Below are 16,907 nucleotides of genomic sequence, written 5' to 3'. Positions count from 1 at the left end.
ATAATCCACAACACATTAGTTACTATCTATTTTTCTATTCACTAACAGGTCAGGGGTCGGCTGTGTACTGTGCATGCTGTGCGTTTCTAGCCTGGTATACTTTTTTACGGTGGATTATACAGGGAATTTTCTCACTTCTGATCTGACAACTTCTTGGACGCTTGTGGACGCGGCGCTGCTACGGATGCGTTGCTTTTTATGTAGTTCTGCAAGTTATTTCTCCTTTTTTTTTATTAGGCTGGTTTGCTCACCTTTATTAGTCCTCGCAACCCCGTAAAATTCTGCAGCACAAATCAGACTACTGACAGAGAAGAAGTTATTTGGAATATTGTGAAAATCGAATTATTTCGGGTGAACCTTCTACCAATGGATGTATATATGAAGGTTCCTTTCAGACGTTTCAGATTCTGGTCAATTTTTGTATGAAATTATAATATTTTTTTTACAAGCAGTAGAACACAAAGACTTTCCTTAAAGTTTCAATCATCTTGCTGGCGTTTTACTGGCGCAGCGGCTTTATCTGTGGTCAACGTGGAACGTGCATAACTAGGAAGACACCCTATTTTATTTTACTGCCGTTCATTTGCATTCCGCTGCTGGAAATCGATCTGGTGAGTCGCCGCCCCTGTCGGCCGCCGCCTCTTCGCTGCGTGCAATGAGAGCCGAGCGATTGTGGGAGCAATTCTTGGTAAACGTCTGAAGATGTGGTTTGCGAGGACCGCACGGTCATGTGTCTCGACGGTATCCGCTTCACTTATCGGTTCATTTCTTTTTTAAAACAAGAGTTTTCGGGGTTTTTTTCCCGCCCCAAGAGGCTTTTAGGACAAAAGGATCAGTTGTTTCTGTTCCCCACAGAACACAACACAGTGCTTCACTACATGTGTTACACTACACCGCACTTAGCTCCAGCTCTGCGTTGTGATTGGCCGAGAGGTGCTGCTATCTCATGTCATCATCTAACCCTTTTCAGTGCAGAGAAGTCTACAAGAGTGAATCCGGTGTCCCTGTTTGTGTTCCTGCTCTCCAGTCGGTGATAGTAAAGAGCGTGGAGAGGAACGCCCTGAGCATGTATGAGGCGCGGAAGTTCCTGCTGGGACTGGAAAACAGCGGCGTTCCGGCCCAGCCCAGCAACAGCTCCGCCCCCCCGCCGCTCAGCTGCCCGGCCATAGGGCTGGACATCCTGGCCTCGGCCGGGTTGGGCCTCAGCAGCCTGGGTAAAGGTTGACGCCATTCTCACTCGTGCTTATCTTCACTTCAAATGCTTTATTAACGTCTGTAGTCTTCATGGTTCAGCTCTGGAAATTTCGTTCAAACTTACAAACACATTGGAGCCCCGGATAAGTACGGAAATTCAGAGAATCTGCATCTAGGGCTGGGTAATATGTGACAAAAATGCTTATGGCAATTATTTCATATCAGTCGATCATTCTCTCTGTTGTGGATGGAGTTCTGCTGATGTTGTATTCGAGCTGGACGATACGGCAAAAAAAAAATTGATCATGATTTACTCTCCCATATCGAACGATTCGATTTTTCAATCGCCGTATATATCACAGTTGTTTCTGATGCTGCCAGACTGAAAGTTGTCTGAAGATTTTTTCCACATCTGTCCTCTTTTTGACACCTGGAAATTGCGTCCGGCCAGGACTTTAGAATTGTCCTGGTTTTTGACTTGCTTTAATCAATCGTCACATCACTTTCACTCGCGCTAGCCTGCTCGCTCTAGTCAAAGTTGGCTTAACTTAATTCAATTATGACACCTATTTCCACACATCGGAATTATGGCAGGCAAACATGACCCTTCTGTTTGGTCTATTTAGTTTCAAATAGCATAATTCAAATGTGTGGAAATACGTGTCATAATTGAATCAAGTTAACCCAACAAATCATTTCTTTGAGCGTATCGCTTGCACAAGCCCAACCCTCCTCGGCTCCGTTTTCAGTTATCTGTCATTATCTAGCCATTTTTATTGTTATCATGTATAATCGCCCAACCCTATCTAATGTATTGCCCTGTCGCTCTATCAAGTAAAAGTCCATACTTGCATCTCAATAACAAGCTGACAGTCAATTAAGGGCCCTTACAAACCATAACAAAATGGAACCATTACCTTACTAGATGAGGTCATAAGTGTTTGGTGCATCCTCAGGTCTCCTGGGCCCCACTACAACATCCATGAGCGGCTCCACGGCCCCCAACTCCCTTCTAAACGCTTTGAACAGCTCCGTCAGTCACCTGTCGACACCCACCCCCACCTCGTCCACGCCCAGCCCTACGCTCTGGTCCAGCTCCATCGCCTGTCCATCTAGGACACCAGGTAACAGCAGCTCCATGTGCAGGCCAATAATGCAGAAGATAGTAATATCATTATAATTATTCCGTCACGGTGGTAGTAGCCTAGTAGGCTAGTCGCCTATGAACCAGAAGACTACCATTATTATCATACTGTCCCTTCACCCTGAGTATTTCCAAGGCTTTGCGACATGGCATGAAATTCATATTGCAATATAAATATAACCATAGATGGTAGACAGTATATATTGCGGTATAAAGTTTGATGTGGTATATAGTTCGATAATTTGATAAATTTAATATGCAATTGTTTTTGTAAGGGTAACATGTGTCCATAGCAAAGGCACTGCAAGTTGTTAAACATCAACATGTAGCATAACCGTATACCAGATAAAACCATATCTGGCCAATTCTATTGCAAGTGATGCGAGTGATCATGTAAAATTTTTGGATTTTCTTTAAGAAGTGAAAGTGTGAACACAGCACAGCACACAGTGCAACAACAAAATGTGTCCTCTGCTTTAAACCATTGTCAGAAAATATCATAATGACTTTTTTGGACAGGGTGCCAAACTGCCAATCGGTAGCACTTGCAAGATCAGTTCCAGATTGGGCACTGAGGCACAGTGTGACACACTGACAGATTGAAGGGGACTGTCCCTGTCACTACCCGATAATGGTGTCTGAAAAATGTTTTAAATGAAAATGAACTTGACCACGTGTGGTTTGTGCAAATTTCAGGTTTCTCCTCCCCGCTCATGATCCACCCAGCTACCCTGACCAGCATCCTCCTGTCCAGAGGGTGGGGAGGAGGGGTCCCGGCCAACCAGAACACCCCTTCCCCTCCACCTGGCCTGGCCCCCATAGAGACTCAGGTCAACGGGGCCGCAGACTGCAGTAAGGCAGTGTCCCCTCTCAACGGGCACGTCAAGGTACAGTCCGTGTCCATGGAGCCTCGGATGTTCACTTTGTAAAACATTTTGTTGCATTGATTCATATATTTTCATGTGTTTAAGCACACAAGCTCAGTCTACAGCCGAATCTCAGCAGCCGCCCTGGCTGATAAGGTCCTAAATCCCAGCCACAGTGACTCCGTGCCAGACCCTACAGCACACTGTCCTTCAGAACCCCTGTCCAGCAAGTCCAGCCCAGATGAAGGTAATGGAGCCTGAACTTTCCTGTTCCACAAAGCAGAACCTACCAAAAAGATAAAAAAAATAAAAAACCTGAATAAACAGATAAATATGCGATAATACACTCACCTATAAACCAGAAGACCACAAAGACCCAGGTTCAAACCCCACTTACTACCAGTATGTGCCTGAGCAAGGCACTTAGTCCCAGGCAGACTGTCCCTGTAACCCTGGATAAGGGCGTCTGATAAATGCACAGTAATTGACAAAATGCTAGAAAATTGACAAAAAAGTGAAAAAAACTTTTGACCCAAAGGTACAGATACTTGGCTTTAAGGTACAAATAAATACCTTTAAAGGCATTTGCCCAGTGTCAAGCCAATGTACCCCAAAAAATGTGCAATACTATACATTATACAGTGAGAGTATCGGTATCTGTATGAATTATTTCATTTTGTTATGAAATTAGCCGTAATAGGGCCAGGATACTGTAGGTCAGAAGACATTTTGGAGGAGATTTTTCTATTGATATGCGACGAGTTGGTGTATTATCCGTCATCATAGGTCCTGCACTCTCATTGGCTGTAGCTTGCCGGAGACTCGACCAGACATTTAGCACGTTGGCATCATAGAACATCTTCACGCATAATTATCGGGTGACCACTGATCAACTGTAGATCAACGACCAGCAACCAAGACCGAGCATTTTCCCCACCGTCAACTCAATGGCAATGGGAATGGCTTTAGGGAGAATGGTGCCCGACCGTTGAGAACGCAGACTATACACGCGGTGCCATGGCATGTTACCGCAGTTCTGGCAGCTCCTGGTGCCCAACGCCCCGCTGATACGCTCTATTTCGATTTTTCCTTTCAGTCACCGCCCATTTGTATCTGTTGTGTACGTTACTCGTGACATTTATGGGGTGAATGTTCAAGGGCCAACGGCAAAGGAACTTTTTGCGTTGCCAGTTTCAAACGCCGCATTAGTTACCCGGGCCCTTTTGATCACAAACCTGTCACACATTCCAAATAATTAATCTGTCCTTTCCTTTTCCACTTAAAAACACTCGGAGCAATTTTCCCCCCTCGCTCACCGCGCGGCCTTGTAGATTTAGGGCTGTTTGAGTTGGCTGCGCTTGCGTTAGAGCGCTTTGTTTTTTTTTCCAAGTCACGAGTCAGTCACGGCGGCGGCTTCCACCGGAGGCCATCCGCAGCAATTTGGAGAACCGGAGAGCTACGTTGCACGATACCTGCCCCGAAACGAGAGCTGGTGCGGCAGCACCAGGACCGGCTTGTTGACATTCGAAAGCCGGGCCGAACAAAGTGTTATTTTCAAGATCATAATTTGGGAGGGCGAGATTGGATGCTACCGAAAAAAAAAACGGCAGTTAGTCATCACCCATTATACAGAACACAGGGTACCAAAATACGAGACGAGATGGAATCTTCGTTCTGCCTAATTACGGGATAATTACGGGACAAGAAAGTACTGGGCCTGTCTCCACGAAACTTGGTAGACAGGTGCATCATGGGCCATGGCGCAACATGTCTGTGCAGCGGTACAGACCCCCAAAGTTAGTTTCGGTTTTGTGGTGCGCGTTATTTTACGTTAGTTAAACTCTGCAGCCCGTCCTGTAGGTGGCAGCAAAGTTCAGTATGTTTCATTCGTCACAGGCCACCAACATGCCAGCTTTTCGGATCGTAGATGAAACTGCTCGTGACGGTTCCTTGTGGTTTTCCTTGTGCTCCAGGCTCCAATGACGCCTTCGTGGAGGTGGGCATGCCCAGAAGCCCCTCCCACTCCGGCAGTAGTAGCGAGCTGAAGCAGATGCTGGGATCATGCAAGACAGCCTCTGGGAAGAGACAAGCCGTGGAACTGCTCCACGGCACAAAGAACTCCCATCTCCAGTACGTAGCCCAATAAAGACTTGAGTTATGGCTCCTCACACATTTCTAGTCAGAAAGTTCCTCTCTATTATTCCGGAATTATCATTTGATCAATGAAGAAACTACATGGAAGTCCTCAACCTATTGCACAGGGTTGACGTTGAGTTGATGTTCTTACAAGCTCACACTCTTGGCTTTTAGAGGGTAGGGTGGAAAAATCCATCCATCTTTCACCTACAGCTTATGCTGTAAGAATCCATGTTTTCTGCATTATCCCACGTCCTGGCACCTGACAGTTTGCGCAGGATTTATGGAACATTTTGTACTGAGAGGGAAGCTGGGTCCTTACAGGGGCCCCTTGGTATGAGGAAACACGTGATTCCGCGATGTGAAGCCATTTCAAATTCAAATTGTGCAAGACAAGAACTACAAAATAAATCTATTGACGATAAATTCAGAACAAAACCATGGAAGACTTGATAGAAGGTTTAAAATTTCCTCGTAGTTCCTAGCTGTGGCTAATTAGTGTGCCAATTTTTGTAATCCAGAAGATTCCGAAAGTCTGGACACACCTTCTCTTTGGAGGCTGTGGAAACTACCTTCGTGACTTGTCATTATCAAAAGCAGCTTTATGAAATGATTATTAACACGAGCCAGGAAATCGTGAGAACTCTTCCAGGACTGGTGGAAAACCATCCCCGTTTTCCCACTGAAGGTGGTGGAGAGCAGCCAAGAGTGTGAAGTGCCGCGATCGCAGCACAGGATTGCTGCATTGAAAAGCCTCAGAGACGAAGCCCTTCGCTTTGTTTAAATTGAAACCTTGTTTGGCTCATTACATAACCTCGTGTCTGTTAGTTCTTCAGCTATGAAAAGATGGCGAGATCTTGTTTTCACCATGCCACAAAGCCGCCCATCTGGCTTTGATAGATCTAATTCCCTTTTCTGGACCCAGACACCGTAGGCCATAAAGCAGAAGAAAAGCACCAAGAGACTTTTTGCCGCGTTTAGTCTAGATGTCAGACAAGGTGTGGACCTCTGGACCTACACCCTACATCTGCAGCGGCAGCTTCTAAAGGTCCAAACGGGGCGCAGGGATTGTGACTGTGGAGGGCAGATCCGGGCTTTACTTCTGTACGTGTGCCTCCAGCTCTGACTGTCTACTCTCCGACTCGGACTCCAGCACGTCGGAGGGCCCCGTCGCTGATAAGAGGGCCCCGGGCAGCGAGAGGGCGGCCGAGAGGGCGGCCCAGCAGAACTCGGAGCGGATAAGACTGGCGCCGCAGACGCCCTTCTCCAACATGCAGGTACTGAGGAGAAGTGTCCTTCAGGACTGACATGGTATAAAGAAAGAACTATACCAAAGACATATTTCTTAAAACAAGTAAAACACCGTATTTTTCCAAAATCTTAATATGTGAAAATGTTAACACTTAAGTGTTATATTAGAAATGTAATGTTAAGCCTAAATGAGGTGTGTCTCTAGTACATTAGAATTAAATTTGCTGCTTGACAAGGTGCTGGGAGGGCAGAAACAGACCTCTTACTGGGGCAGAGGTGGCCTAGCGGGTAAGGAAGCGGCCCCGTAATCAGAAGGTTGCCGGTTCGAATCCCGACCCGCCATGGTGCCACCGAACACACTGCTCCCCGGGCGCCTGTCATGGCTGCCCACTGCTCGCTGATGGGTTAAAAGCAGAGGACACATTTTGTTGTGTCACCGTGTTCTGTCACTTTCACTTCACTTTCATCAGCACCATCCACCAACCACAATGTTTGGCACAGACCGGAAGTCGTGTCGCCGTTTTCTCTGGTCGCTGGAGATAATGTTCCAGGGGAGGGGCGGGAAATTCTCTGGCCGGAAAAAGCACCTTTCCCCTTATGACGTCATAAGGGGACAAATTCCAAATCCGATCGTGTGAGCTGCTGTTCTCTGAACGGAGTACTAGGCTCATTTATGGGTCCAACATGGCCAAGGAGTCAACCCGTTCCCCTTAAACTGGACAAAACGTCAATTTTAGCTCTCATTTCAACATTTTTGTTTTTATATATAGTCCTTCCCCCTCCATGTCTCTTATTCTCCTTTTCCAAGTGTTCCATACGGATGTCTTCGCGGTTGGATGTTAAACTGGCCTGACGGAACGAGGCAAAGTTCGAACTTGCCGTCGCGGCCGACAGGAGGGATCTAGGACATCGCTTCTTAAATCTGTCCAAGCTTCTACATAAACATCCCATGTCTGTCTTCCCTAGGCTTTCGACTACGAGCAAAAGAAGCTGCTGGCAACCAAAGGTATGTGAAACATTGTCCTGCCCTAGAAGCCGAAATCCTCTTCCCTGTTTCCGGAAAGCGAGCTGGGAAAGGCGATATGTTTAGTCTGTTTTGCCGCGGCGATGCTCCGGCTCCTCAGAGATCCCGTCTGGCTCGGCTCAGTGTGTCATTATGGCTTTATTTCTGAAGTGCTGTAAACAGCGGGGTCTGCAATATGCGAGCCCTTGTTGCGGCTTTTAAAGTGTAGGTTCACAGTAATCCAGAATAAGTCCAAATCCGGCAACTCGTATTTGTAATATTTATGCAGACTCGAGGACATTACCAGTCAGTTCAGATACGATACAGGAATCGTCCACAGTTATAATAGTTTTGGATTTTTCATTAGTTATAGTTTTTATTTCGTTTAGATTTTTTTTTTCAAATTCAGTTAGTTTTAATTAGTTTTTAGAGGCAGATTTACTAGTTTTTATTAGTTTTGATATTTTGAAATTGCTTAGTTTTAGTTTAGTTTTTATTAGTTACAGTGTTAGTTTTAGTTTTTATTTGTAAATTAGGATATTTGTCAGGTGCATGAATCAAAATCACCAGAATAGCCTTATCCATCTTAGCTCCGATAAGGTTATTGACTCTTGCAGCTCCGGGAGTTTTGAATTTTGGTTCGAGTGAAGTGGTGAACTTTTTGAAGGTAATCGAGTCACACAGTCGTGTAGACATTCCAGTCTTAATAAACATATTTACCAATGCTTCTTCTCATTTGTGGTGTTCCTGCGTATTTACTAGCCAGCAGCTACTTGGTCCATTATGGATGCTGTAGTATCACGTTCCTTTCCCATGTTACCTGGCCTGGCTACCGCTTCTCCTTCTGGGGAGGGCGGGCGAGAGGCTAGCTTGTTCAGGTACTCTTGGTTCGCCTTTTTGTGTGAGCTTTTCAAATGGACTTTCAGATTCGTGGGGTTTTTCCCCTTGAGAAGTATTCCACATATTGTATCACCTGCTTCTACAACAAGGCACTTACTTTTATTTTGCCACTGTCATAATCAAAGAAATCCCAAATAGGACTTTCTTCCACTTTCTTCCGACTTTCGCTGCAGCCATCACGCTAGCTGGCGGCGTCACGGACAGACTATGGACACGTGACGTCACAGACCACGTGTTACCATAATGGTCAAAAACCTGGCTTAAAACTGGCAGCGTGAAGTAAATAGATTTTAATTCAACCCAAAAGGCTTATTACAAAGACGAAAACGAAGGACGTTTCTGCTATAATATTAGTTCGTTTAAGTTCGTTTTGTATACACACAAAACAGTTTCAGTTAGTTTTCTTTTTTTTTAACTCTTTATTTCAGTTAACGAAAATGCTTTTTCAATTCTAGTTTTAGTTTTATTGTTCGTTTTCGTTAACTATAATAACCTTGGAATCGTCGTGGTTGAACTGGTTTTCTTCGAACGCATGTGTTTGGCAGAAATCAGACGTGGTTGTTTGTGACGGTTTAAATAGAAACAAATTCCAGGATTTCTCCAGGACTGTGACGGGGCGAGGCCACCAGGGGCCGCCAGAGTTTAGATGCCATCAAAATTCCAGATTGTAGGTTAAAAGTGAATTAAATGGGGTTTTTTTTGTCAGCCATGCTGAAGAAGCCGGTCGTGACCGAGGTTCGCACGCCCACCAACACCTGGAGTGGCCTGGGCTTCTCCAAGTCCATGCCTGCCGAGACCATCAAGGAGCTGCGCAGGGCCAACCACGTGTCCTACAAACCCACCATGTCCACTACTTATGAGGTAGGTCACGTCCTGCCGGGGTGCTGACAGCAGTTAGCCGGGCGTCTGGTACGGTCTTGGACGCCTGCAAGGGTCCAGAAGGATTGACACGAAACAACGGCATCGTATTCAGATTTTATAGCATTCTGTGTTGTAATGTGGTGTAATGTGGTGCTGTGTGTCCCGCGTGGCGTCAGGGGTCGCCCCTGTCCCTGTCCCGCTCGAACAGCCGGGAGGGCATCGGAGGCGGCAGCGACTCGGACAACTGGAGGGAACGGAACGGGACTGGGAACGGGAGCGGGCTCCCGGCCCACAGCGAATTCCCATCGCCCATCAGTCCGAAGAGGAAGCAGAACAAAACGGGTGAGCGCCGAGCCCAACTACGTTTCGTTCAGAGAGGTGAACGTGCGTCTGGAAAGTGTTCCCATCCGCATCTTACAGCCTTATTCCACCGACACCGATCCTCTCAAGCTCCATCGGATTGGACGGGAAGCGTTGGTGTACGGCCATTTTAAGATCTGTCCAGAGACGTTCAATCGGATTCAAGTCTGGAGATGCTCATTTGATATATTGGCTGTGTGCAAGTTCAAGACCGTACCACACAGGCCAAATTAGTGGATTGCTGCAGAGATGGTTGTCCTTCTAAAAGGTTCTCCTCTGTCCACAGAGGACCTCTGGAGCTCTGACAGAGTGATCATCAGGTTGTGGGTCACCTCCCTGACTAACGCTCAGTGTAGGTGGCCGGCCAGCTCCAGGAAGAGTCCTGGTGGTTTTCAACTTCTTTCACTTACGGCTGATGGAGGCCACTGTGCTCAGTGGGACCTTCAAAGCCCCAGATTTGTGCCTTGAGACAACTGCGTCTCAGATGTCTACAGACAATTCCTCCACAGGTGGACTCCAATTAAGCTGCAGAAACATCTCGAGGATGATCAGGGGGAACAGGAGGCACCTGAGCTCACTTTTGAGCTTCATAGCAAAGGCTGTAAATACTTATGTAGATGTGATTATTATTTATTTTTTTTTATAAATTTGCCAAAACCTGAAGTAAACTTTTCTTTACGTCGACGTTATGGGGTGTCGTGTGTAGAATGAATCTAATCCATTTTGGAATAAGGCTGTAACCTGTAACAGAATGTGGTGTGAACACGTTAACTCTCCTCCGTCTCCGTCCCGCCTCGTACTCAGTAATGTACTCCGTCCCGCCTCGTACGTTAGTAATGCGGTGACGTCTGTGTTCGACAGTGGAGCACTACCTGAGCAGCAGCAACTACATGGACTGCATCTCGTCGGTGACGGGCAGCAACGGCTGCAGCCTGAACGGCTCGTTCAAAGGCTCGGACCTGCCGGAGCTGTTCAGCACGCTGGGCCTGGGGAAGTACACCGACGTCTTCCAGCAGCAGGAGGTCCTTCCGTCCTTTCTACGCTTTCTATTCCAGCATCACTCATGGGGGCGGCGGTGGCCTGGCGGTTAAGGGCGCGGCCCCGTAATCAGAAGGTTGCCGGTTCGAATCCCGACCCGCCAAGGTGCCACTGAGGTGCCACTGAGGCACCGTCCTCACACACTGCTCCCCGGGCGCCTGTCATGGCCGCCCACTGCTCACCAAGGGTGACGGTTAAATGCGGAGGACACATTTCACTGTGTGCACAGTGTATCATTTCACTTTAATTGAATTGCACTTCTAGTCAGGTTGATTAGACTTCAGACCTTGCTGAGTGCAGCTAATGTCAATCCCACAGATCGATCTGCAGACGTTCCTGACGCTGACGGACCACGACCTGAAGGAGCTGGGCATCACCACGTTCGGGGCGCGGAGGAAAATGCTGCTGGCCATCTCAGGTTGGGTCTTCTTATTATGGTGTCATTATAATCAGCTCGAGCCGAGGGAGCGCTTTCGAAACGCGTCCCCCGGGGACGGCTGAGCGCGAGACGTCCGCCCAGCCGGCGCGGACCGACAATAACCACGCACTCCTGCCAGAAGAACTGCTTTTAATGGCAGCCAGGCGTTAACGGTTACGAAACGGCGTTTTTTACGGCGAGAGTGCAGAATATTAGCAAATTCCAGAGCGCAGATGCGGAGGGAAGACGAGACCAATCTGTCTCTCTTCTTTCTTTCTTTCTTTCTTTGTTTTTAGTGAGCAGGAAATGGCTGGAGGAGAATGTTTATTTCGACTCGGGCATGTGGGGTAGTAGCAGCCTAGCGGGTAACACACACGTCTACGAACCAGAAGACCCAGGTTCAAACCCCACTTACTACCATCGTGTCCCTGAGCAGGACACTTAACCCTGAGTGTCTCCAGGGGGGACTGTCCCTGTAACTACTGACTGTAAGACGCTCTGGATTAAGTGCGTCTGGTAAACGCCGTAAATAGAATGCTTCCCGGATGAGATCTGGTGATTGTGATCGTGTGGAGGGTTTCGTAGGTGTACTCTAGGAAATAATTTCTCAATTAAATTGTTCTTAATGATGCTTTAATGCAAGTCTGAGATATTATAACATCGTTTATAATACCCCCCCCCCACAGAGCTGAACAAGAACCGGCGGAAGCTGTTCGAGCCGCCGAACATCCGCTCGTCCTTCCTGGAGGGCGGCGCCAGCGGCCGGCTGCCCCGCCAGTTCCACTCGGACATTGCCAGCGTGAGCGGGCGGTGGTAGGGGGACCTGCGCCGGGCGACGCTACTTTAAAGCCATTCTACCCCCCGTCCCTGTCCCCGTCCCCGAACCAGGAGGCAGGACTCGCTGGGTCAACCACTCTTCCTCCTCTCCTCTCCTCTTCCTCCACCCCCCACCCAAGTGCCAAAAACTAATGAATGTGTGAAGCCAACGAATGACTTCAGGAAGTATGAAACGCCGCACTGCAGACACTCGGGGTCCTCGCGGGGTCCTCGCGGGGTCCTCGTTCACTACGGTACTCAAGGCAACGGAAGTATTCTGAAGGAGCCGATTGAAGGGCCGCCCGGGATCATCATGTCGCAGAAATCCTTTGCACTTTACCTTTGCCCGCGGACAGCGGCTCCTCGTACGCTCGTGGTGGAAACCTTTCTTTTCAGTTTTTTTTTATTTTTCCAAGCACTTAACCTGGATACCAAACGGAAGTACGATGCGTGAATGTCGGCGCCTTCCCAGCATTGACCAAGCTGCGTGACCCCACTTTATTTAATTTTTCTTGTAAGATGCAGTAAAAATGCAGACATCTCGTGCACTAGATGTGCCTTTCTCATTCGAACCGGAAGCATTATGTACATTTTCCTATAAAAAAAGACAGAGGAAATGGACTAAAGGGATTTGAATGAAAATGTTCCTTCTTCTTTTTTTGTTTTCTAACATATCCATCGTTTATACGTTTTAACCTCATATAACCGCGTGTGCTACGTTGTTTATAGGCTGGCCGTATATCCATCCAGCGCGTCTACCGATGTCCTGCTCGGCCAAAAAAGAAATTCTCTTCCGAACTACCTCTCGGCTAACCGCTCGTTTTTTTGGGGTTTCATCGGCGCGTGCCGGTCCCGTGCAAATGAAGGGAAGCTCCGGGGACCAAATGGGGGAACCCTGCCGTTCCGCGCATGTTCTCCTTTTCTGTTCTTGTTACGCTGACGCGTGGTTGGGTTGAGAGAAAATGAATCCACTTCCGGCTCCGGTCTCTACAAACTGTGAACGACACCGAAGTGCCACCGCGTCCAAAGCCAGTTCCGCAACATACTCGTAGGCGCCACGTCGCCCAGCGTTGCTTCGCGCTTGTACGCGTTTAGTAACAAAAATGAATAAAAAGGTCATCATGTTAAATGCATTTGTGACGGAGTTCAGAACCGCCATGTATATTCTCTTCTTTCCTTCCATTTGTGGCGAGCCTTCTCGGGCGGGGACACCTCCAATCGTCAGCCGAAAAACCAAATTCCTTTTCGTTTTTGACTATGCAAAGATGTCCGTTCGGCACGTTGGCTGTTCTTACACGTCTGTGTGGAACCCGAGGGCCACTGTCTTCCAATAGATGTTCCAAAAACTCGAGGCGTATTTAAGCCAAGTCGAAATGGATGGTGCGTTTGCCTTTTTCTTTTTTTTACACTAGAAGACATTTGCAACGTATCAAATGTTGTGGGCCAGTGCCTTAGGAACAAATGACTCTTTATCTGTCCGTTTGAAGCAGATAGCTACGCGTTTTGTAGACTCCATTGCAGTGTTCTTTGACGTGAAGTTGCCATTTGGGTAATAACAGTGCCTGAAACGCGCGGTACCACTGAATGTTCTGTACCTGTTGGAGATCTTGTTATAAAAGACAATAAAGATTTCATTAAATACCTGGGGAAATGTGCAAAGGTTCTTTTATTGTGTCTCATCATTTCCAATCCGACCTACGAACCGAACTTCTGGATTACAGTCGCTGTAGCGCAACGCCGCACGGCGAGTAAACGGGCCAATTTGGAAGCTCTTCCAGCACGCATGCACGGCCATAATCAGCCGGCCGGATACATTCCGCTGTTTTTCCGTAGTCAGTGGACATCTGGAAACGGCTTCGGCGGGCGAGCCAGCGGCCGAGAGCCAGGGCGTCCCCCAGGGGCCCGAGCGCAGCCACTCCTAAGGTGTTACTGGGTTCAGCAGCAGTACAAGCCTTTCGAATCGATCTTGTACCGAGTTGCCCTCTCCAAGAGCAAAAGCCACACACTTTGTTGTGTCTTTTCCGGAATCTTCTATGCCGACAGGTCTTGCACGTAACCAGAATTTGCACGTATAGCGACTCGTGCACGTGCATGCAGTTCTGTTGACGTCGGCCGGTTTACTGCACGGAGGGTTCATGCGTTAACACCACAACCGACATCTTGTTCTACTCGCGGCGGCGCTGTATTTCTGGAGAAGTGTAGACACTGCGGCTTTTCTCCAACATTCCTGCCGTGGTTTATTTTCCCCTCTGGCACGCTCCGCTTCCTGAAGCCCGTGGCCCACCACATTGTTTGGGTCTCCAAGCACAATGGACAGGACCGCATTTTGCTGAGATGGCGACCGGGTTCTTTTCTCCTCGCCACAAGCCCTCAAGTAAAAACCTCTGTGATGTTTGAGTCGAGGAGGCGAGGCCACCGCGTCCATTCGGAACCAAAGAAAAAACCCACACATGCTGACCTCCAGAAACGAGCACGGGGAAAATGATCTAATGGCGAGCAAGGAATCTCGAGCACATTCGTCCGCTCTCTCTTTAGAAAGAAATCTGCTGCAGATGAGGTGTTTTTGTTGCTAGAAGGGTTTTTTAGTTCCCACAAATCTGAACCGTTTAAATAAAAAATTCAGTTCTGTCTAGAAACACGTCCTGATAGTGGCTGTGGCTAGTTGCAGTTATGAATAATAACTTTATTGGACGTTTCTCTGTGAGCAGGCCGCGGTGGGAATGACAGTGGCTGTAATGCATGTAGGAAAGTAGTTCCGGCCCGGGCTCGTCGCCGTCCTCCGCGGGTGCGCAGGCACGCCGCCGAAGAAAGTAGATCCATTCTGGAAAGAACCGTGAAGGTCTCGCAGGACGTCTGCAGCCTGTCGGCGTCCCGGGCCGTGCTTAAACAAACACTCCCGTGTCGTAATAACAGCAATTCTTCCTTTTTTTTCTTTGTTTTTTTAATTCCGCCGCTGGGTAAAATATATTTTTTTTTAAAGACGGAGGTCGAGATGGTTGCCAGAAATACATCGTTTTCCGGCGCAGGGCTGTAATTAACGTTTTAATTGACTCGAAATGAATCGGGCTGAGATTGAATTGTAGACGGGCGGGAAATTTGCCGCCAGGGGGCAGCGCAGCACACCGCCGTGGCGGGAAAAAATGGCGCGCAGTGGATCTTCCCGGTTTTGACCCCCAAAACAGAACTGGACTCCACTAAAGACCCCTGAAAGTGTCTGCTGGGTGGCACAAGGCCCTTTTTAAATCACTGTTCTAATTAAGCTCCTAGAAAGCTCCTGTCTCGGTGCGTTATTAATTTCTCTCTCCGAAACAGTCCCAGGGAAACGAATTATGCGGGTTTCATGCACCAGCTTCAAACTTCATATTCAGTTATCAGGATGTGAGAGAGCAGCGTCTACTCAAATTCAAATTAGACGGTCTTACGTAACCCAGGCCGCATGGAGGCCTAATCTGGCCCGTCTGCCGGCGCGCGTGATCAAAGCCGCCACAAGGCCACACCCCGAAGGCCATCAGAGGATTCGTTGGGGGCGTGGCCTTGAGGTTCACGACCCTTGCATGTTCCCAGCCCGGAATGATGCTGATGAGAGAGGTGCTTCGGCCTGGAGGATCATGGGATGTGCGATGGGTGGGGTGGAAGTGACCCCAGGCGGGCCCCTGCTTCTATCTGCAGATGTAACACCTTCAACACCTTCGGTTCTTTTATTCCTGATCTTTCCCCTTCGCCACCCGCCTCCCTCATCCGGTCCTGGCGCAGAGACGGCAGGAGCGGGAAAAAACTGGCAGAATCGAGGCCAAGCAGTCGGAGGAACGGGTTATTAATCCGCCGGCTCCAACCGCCGCTTCATTCTGCCCACGGTGGGGGGCAGGGGGAGATAATCTGCATGGCACAGCATTTCCCATGATGCCATGCCATGTCTAAATCCAAACAGCTGCTGGTTTGTGTGCCCGAACTATGACACAGGAAGGACAGAGGGACAGGTGACACTGCTGTACATCTGGTCTTTTGTGCTTAAAACTTGCCGGGTCAGCGGTGGCCTAGCGGTTAAGGAAGCGGCCTGTAATCAGAAGGTGCCACTGAGATCCAGATCCGCCAATGTGCCACTGAGCAAAGTACCGTCCCACACACTGCTCCCCGGGCGCCTGTCATGGCCGCCCACTGCTCACCAAGGGTGATGGTTAAATACAGAGGACACATTTCACTGTGTCACCGTGTGCTGTGCTGCTGTGTATCACAATGACAATCACTTCGCTTTCACGTAAAAAAACAACTGGTGCCCAGGTAGCCCCACCCCTCATTTATAGCGCGTATAGCCTCAACTAAAATGAGAATTTTTGGACATTTAAACGAAGAAGATTCTGTTAAATATTAATGAATATTTTGCAAACCAGCCAGTTACATTTCTGTGGTCTCTTGGTATAAACTTTCCCGTACTTATGCACGTTTTTTAATTGAAATGTATCATTTAAAAGTCGAGGGCATGTGATCATGGTTATTCCAGTTATTGTGGTTATTGTCAGGCTTTGCATGTAGGAGGTGGGGGATGAAATGTGTGTGTGAACTGCACTCATCTATCCAAATACAGAAGTAGAGACACACGAATGAGCACGGCCGAGCGATGTTGTCGGTCAGTCCCTATTGCCGCGGGTCATGGAGGGCGGCGAAAGACGGCACCATTGCAGAAGAGCTGAGAAACAAGCTGAAGAGCGATCCAGTTCAGGAATCCCGGCACAAAAAGTGGACCCGGCCAACAAGACATAATCTGGTTTATATCTTCCTCCTGCCGAAAGATGTTGACACCTGACACAAACGGCATCTATATGAGCCTAGTGGGGACGACAAAAGTCCCAGGTTCAAACCCCACTTTCTACCATGGTGTCCCTGAGCCAGCCACACAGAACACGTGGGAGCGTACGTTCAGGG

The 16,907-nt window shown here is 48.2% G+C and overlaps 1 protein-coding gene across 2 annotated transcripts in view; it reads left to right on the top strand.

Moving 5' to 3' along the window:
• LOC114772827 (protein bicaudal C homolog 1-like) overlaps positions 1-13,634 on the top strand; it is a 46,155-nt gene extending 32,521 nt beyond the window's left edge. For both annotated transcript variants that reach the window (XM_028965538.1, XM_028965539.1), the window contains 12 exons: positions 1,028-1,214; positions 2,151-2,318; positions 3,035-3,225; positions 3,310-3,451; positions 5,178-5,334; positions 6,461-6,617; positions 7,558-7,597; positions 9,201-9,355; positions 9,532-9,697; positions 10,577-10,737; positions 11,072-11,171; positions 11,858-13,634. In XM_028965538.1, coding sequence (XP_028821371.1) covers positions 1,028-1,214; positions 2,151-2,318; positions 3,035-3,225; positions 3,310-3,451; positions 5,178-5,334; positions 6,461-6,617; positions 7,558-7,597; positions 9,201-9,355; positions 9,532-9,697; positions 10,577-10,737; positions 11,072-11,171; positions 11,858-11,988 — 1,755 coding nt within the window. In that variant the 3' untranslated portion in view covers positions 11,989-13,634. The remainder of the gene's footprint in view (positions 1-1,027; positions 1,215-2,150; positions 2,319-3,034; positions 3,226-3,309; positions 3,452-5,177; positions 5,335-6,460; positions 6,618-7,557; positions 7,598-9,200; positions 9,356-9,531; positions 9,698-10,576; positions 10,738-11,071; positions 11,172-11,857) is intronic.
• Positions 13,635-16,907: the final 3,273 nt, after the last annotated feature.

This window comes from Denticeps clupeoides, unplaced genomic scaffold, assembly GCF_900700375.1.
Source record: "Denticeps clupeoides unplaced genomic scaffold, fDenClu1.1, whole genome shotgun sequence".
NCBI lineage: Eukaryota > Metazoa > Chordata > Actinopteri > Clupeiformes > Denticipitidae > Denticeps > Denticeps clupeoides.
This window is presented reverse-complemented; position numbering and strand designations above follow the sequence as displayed.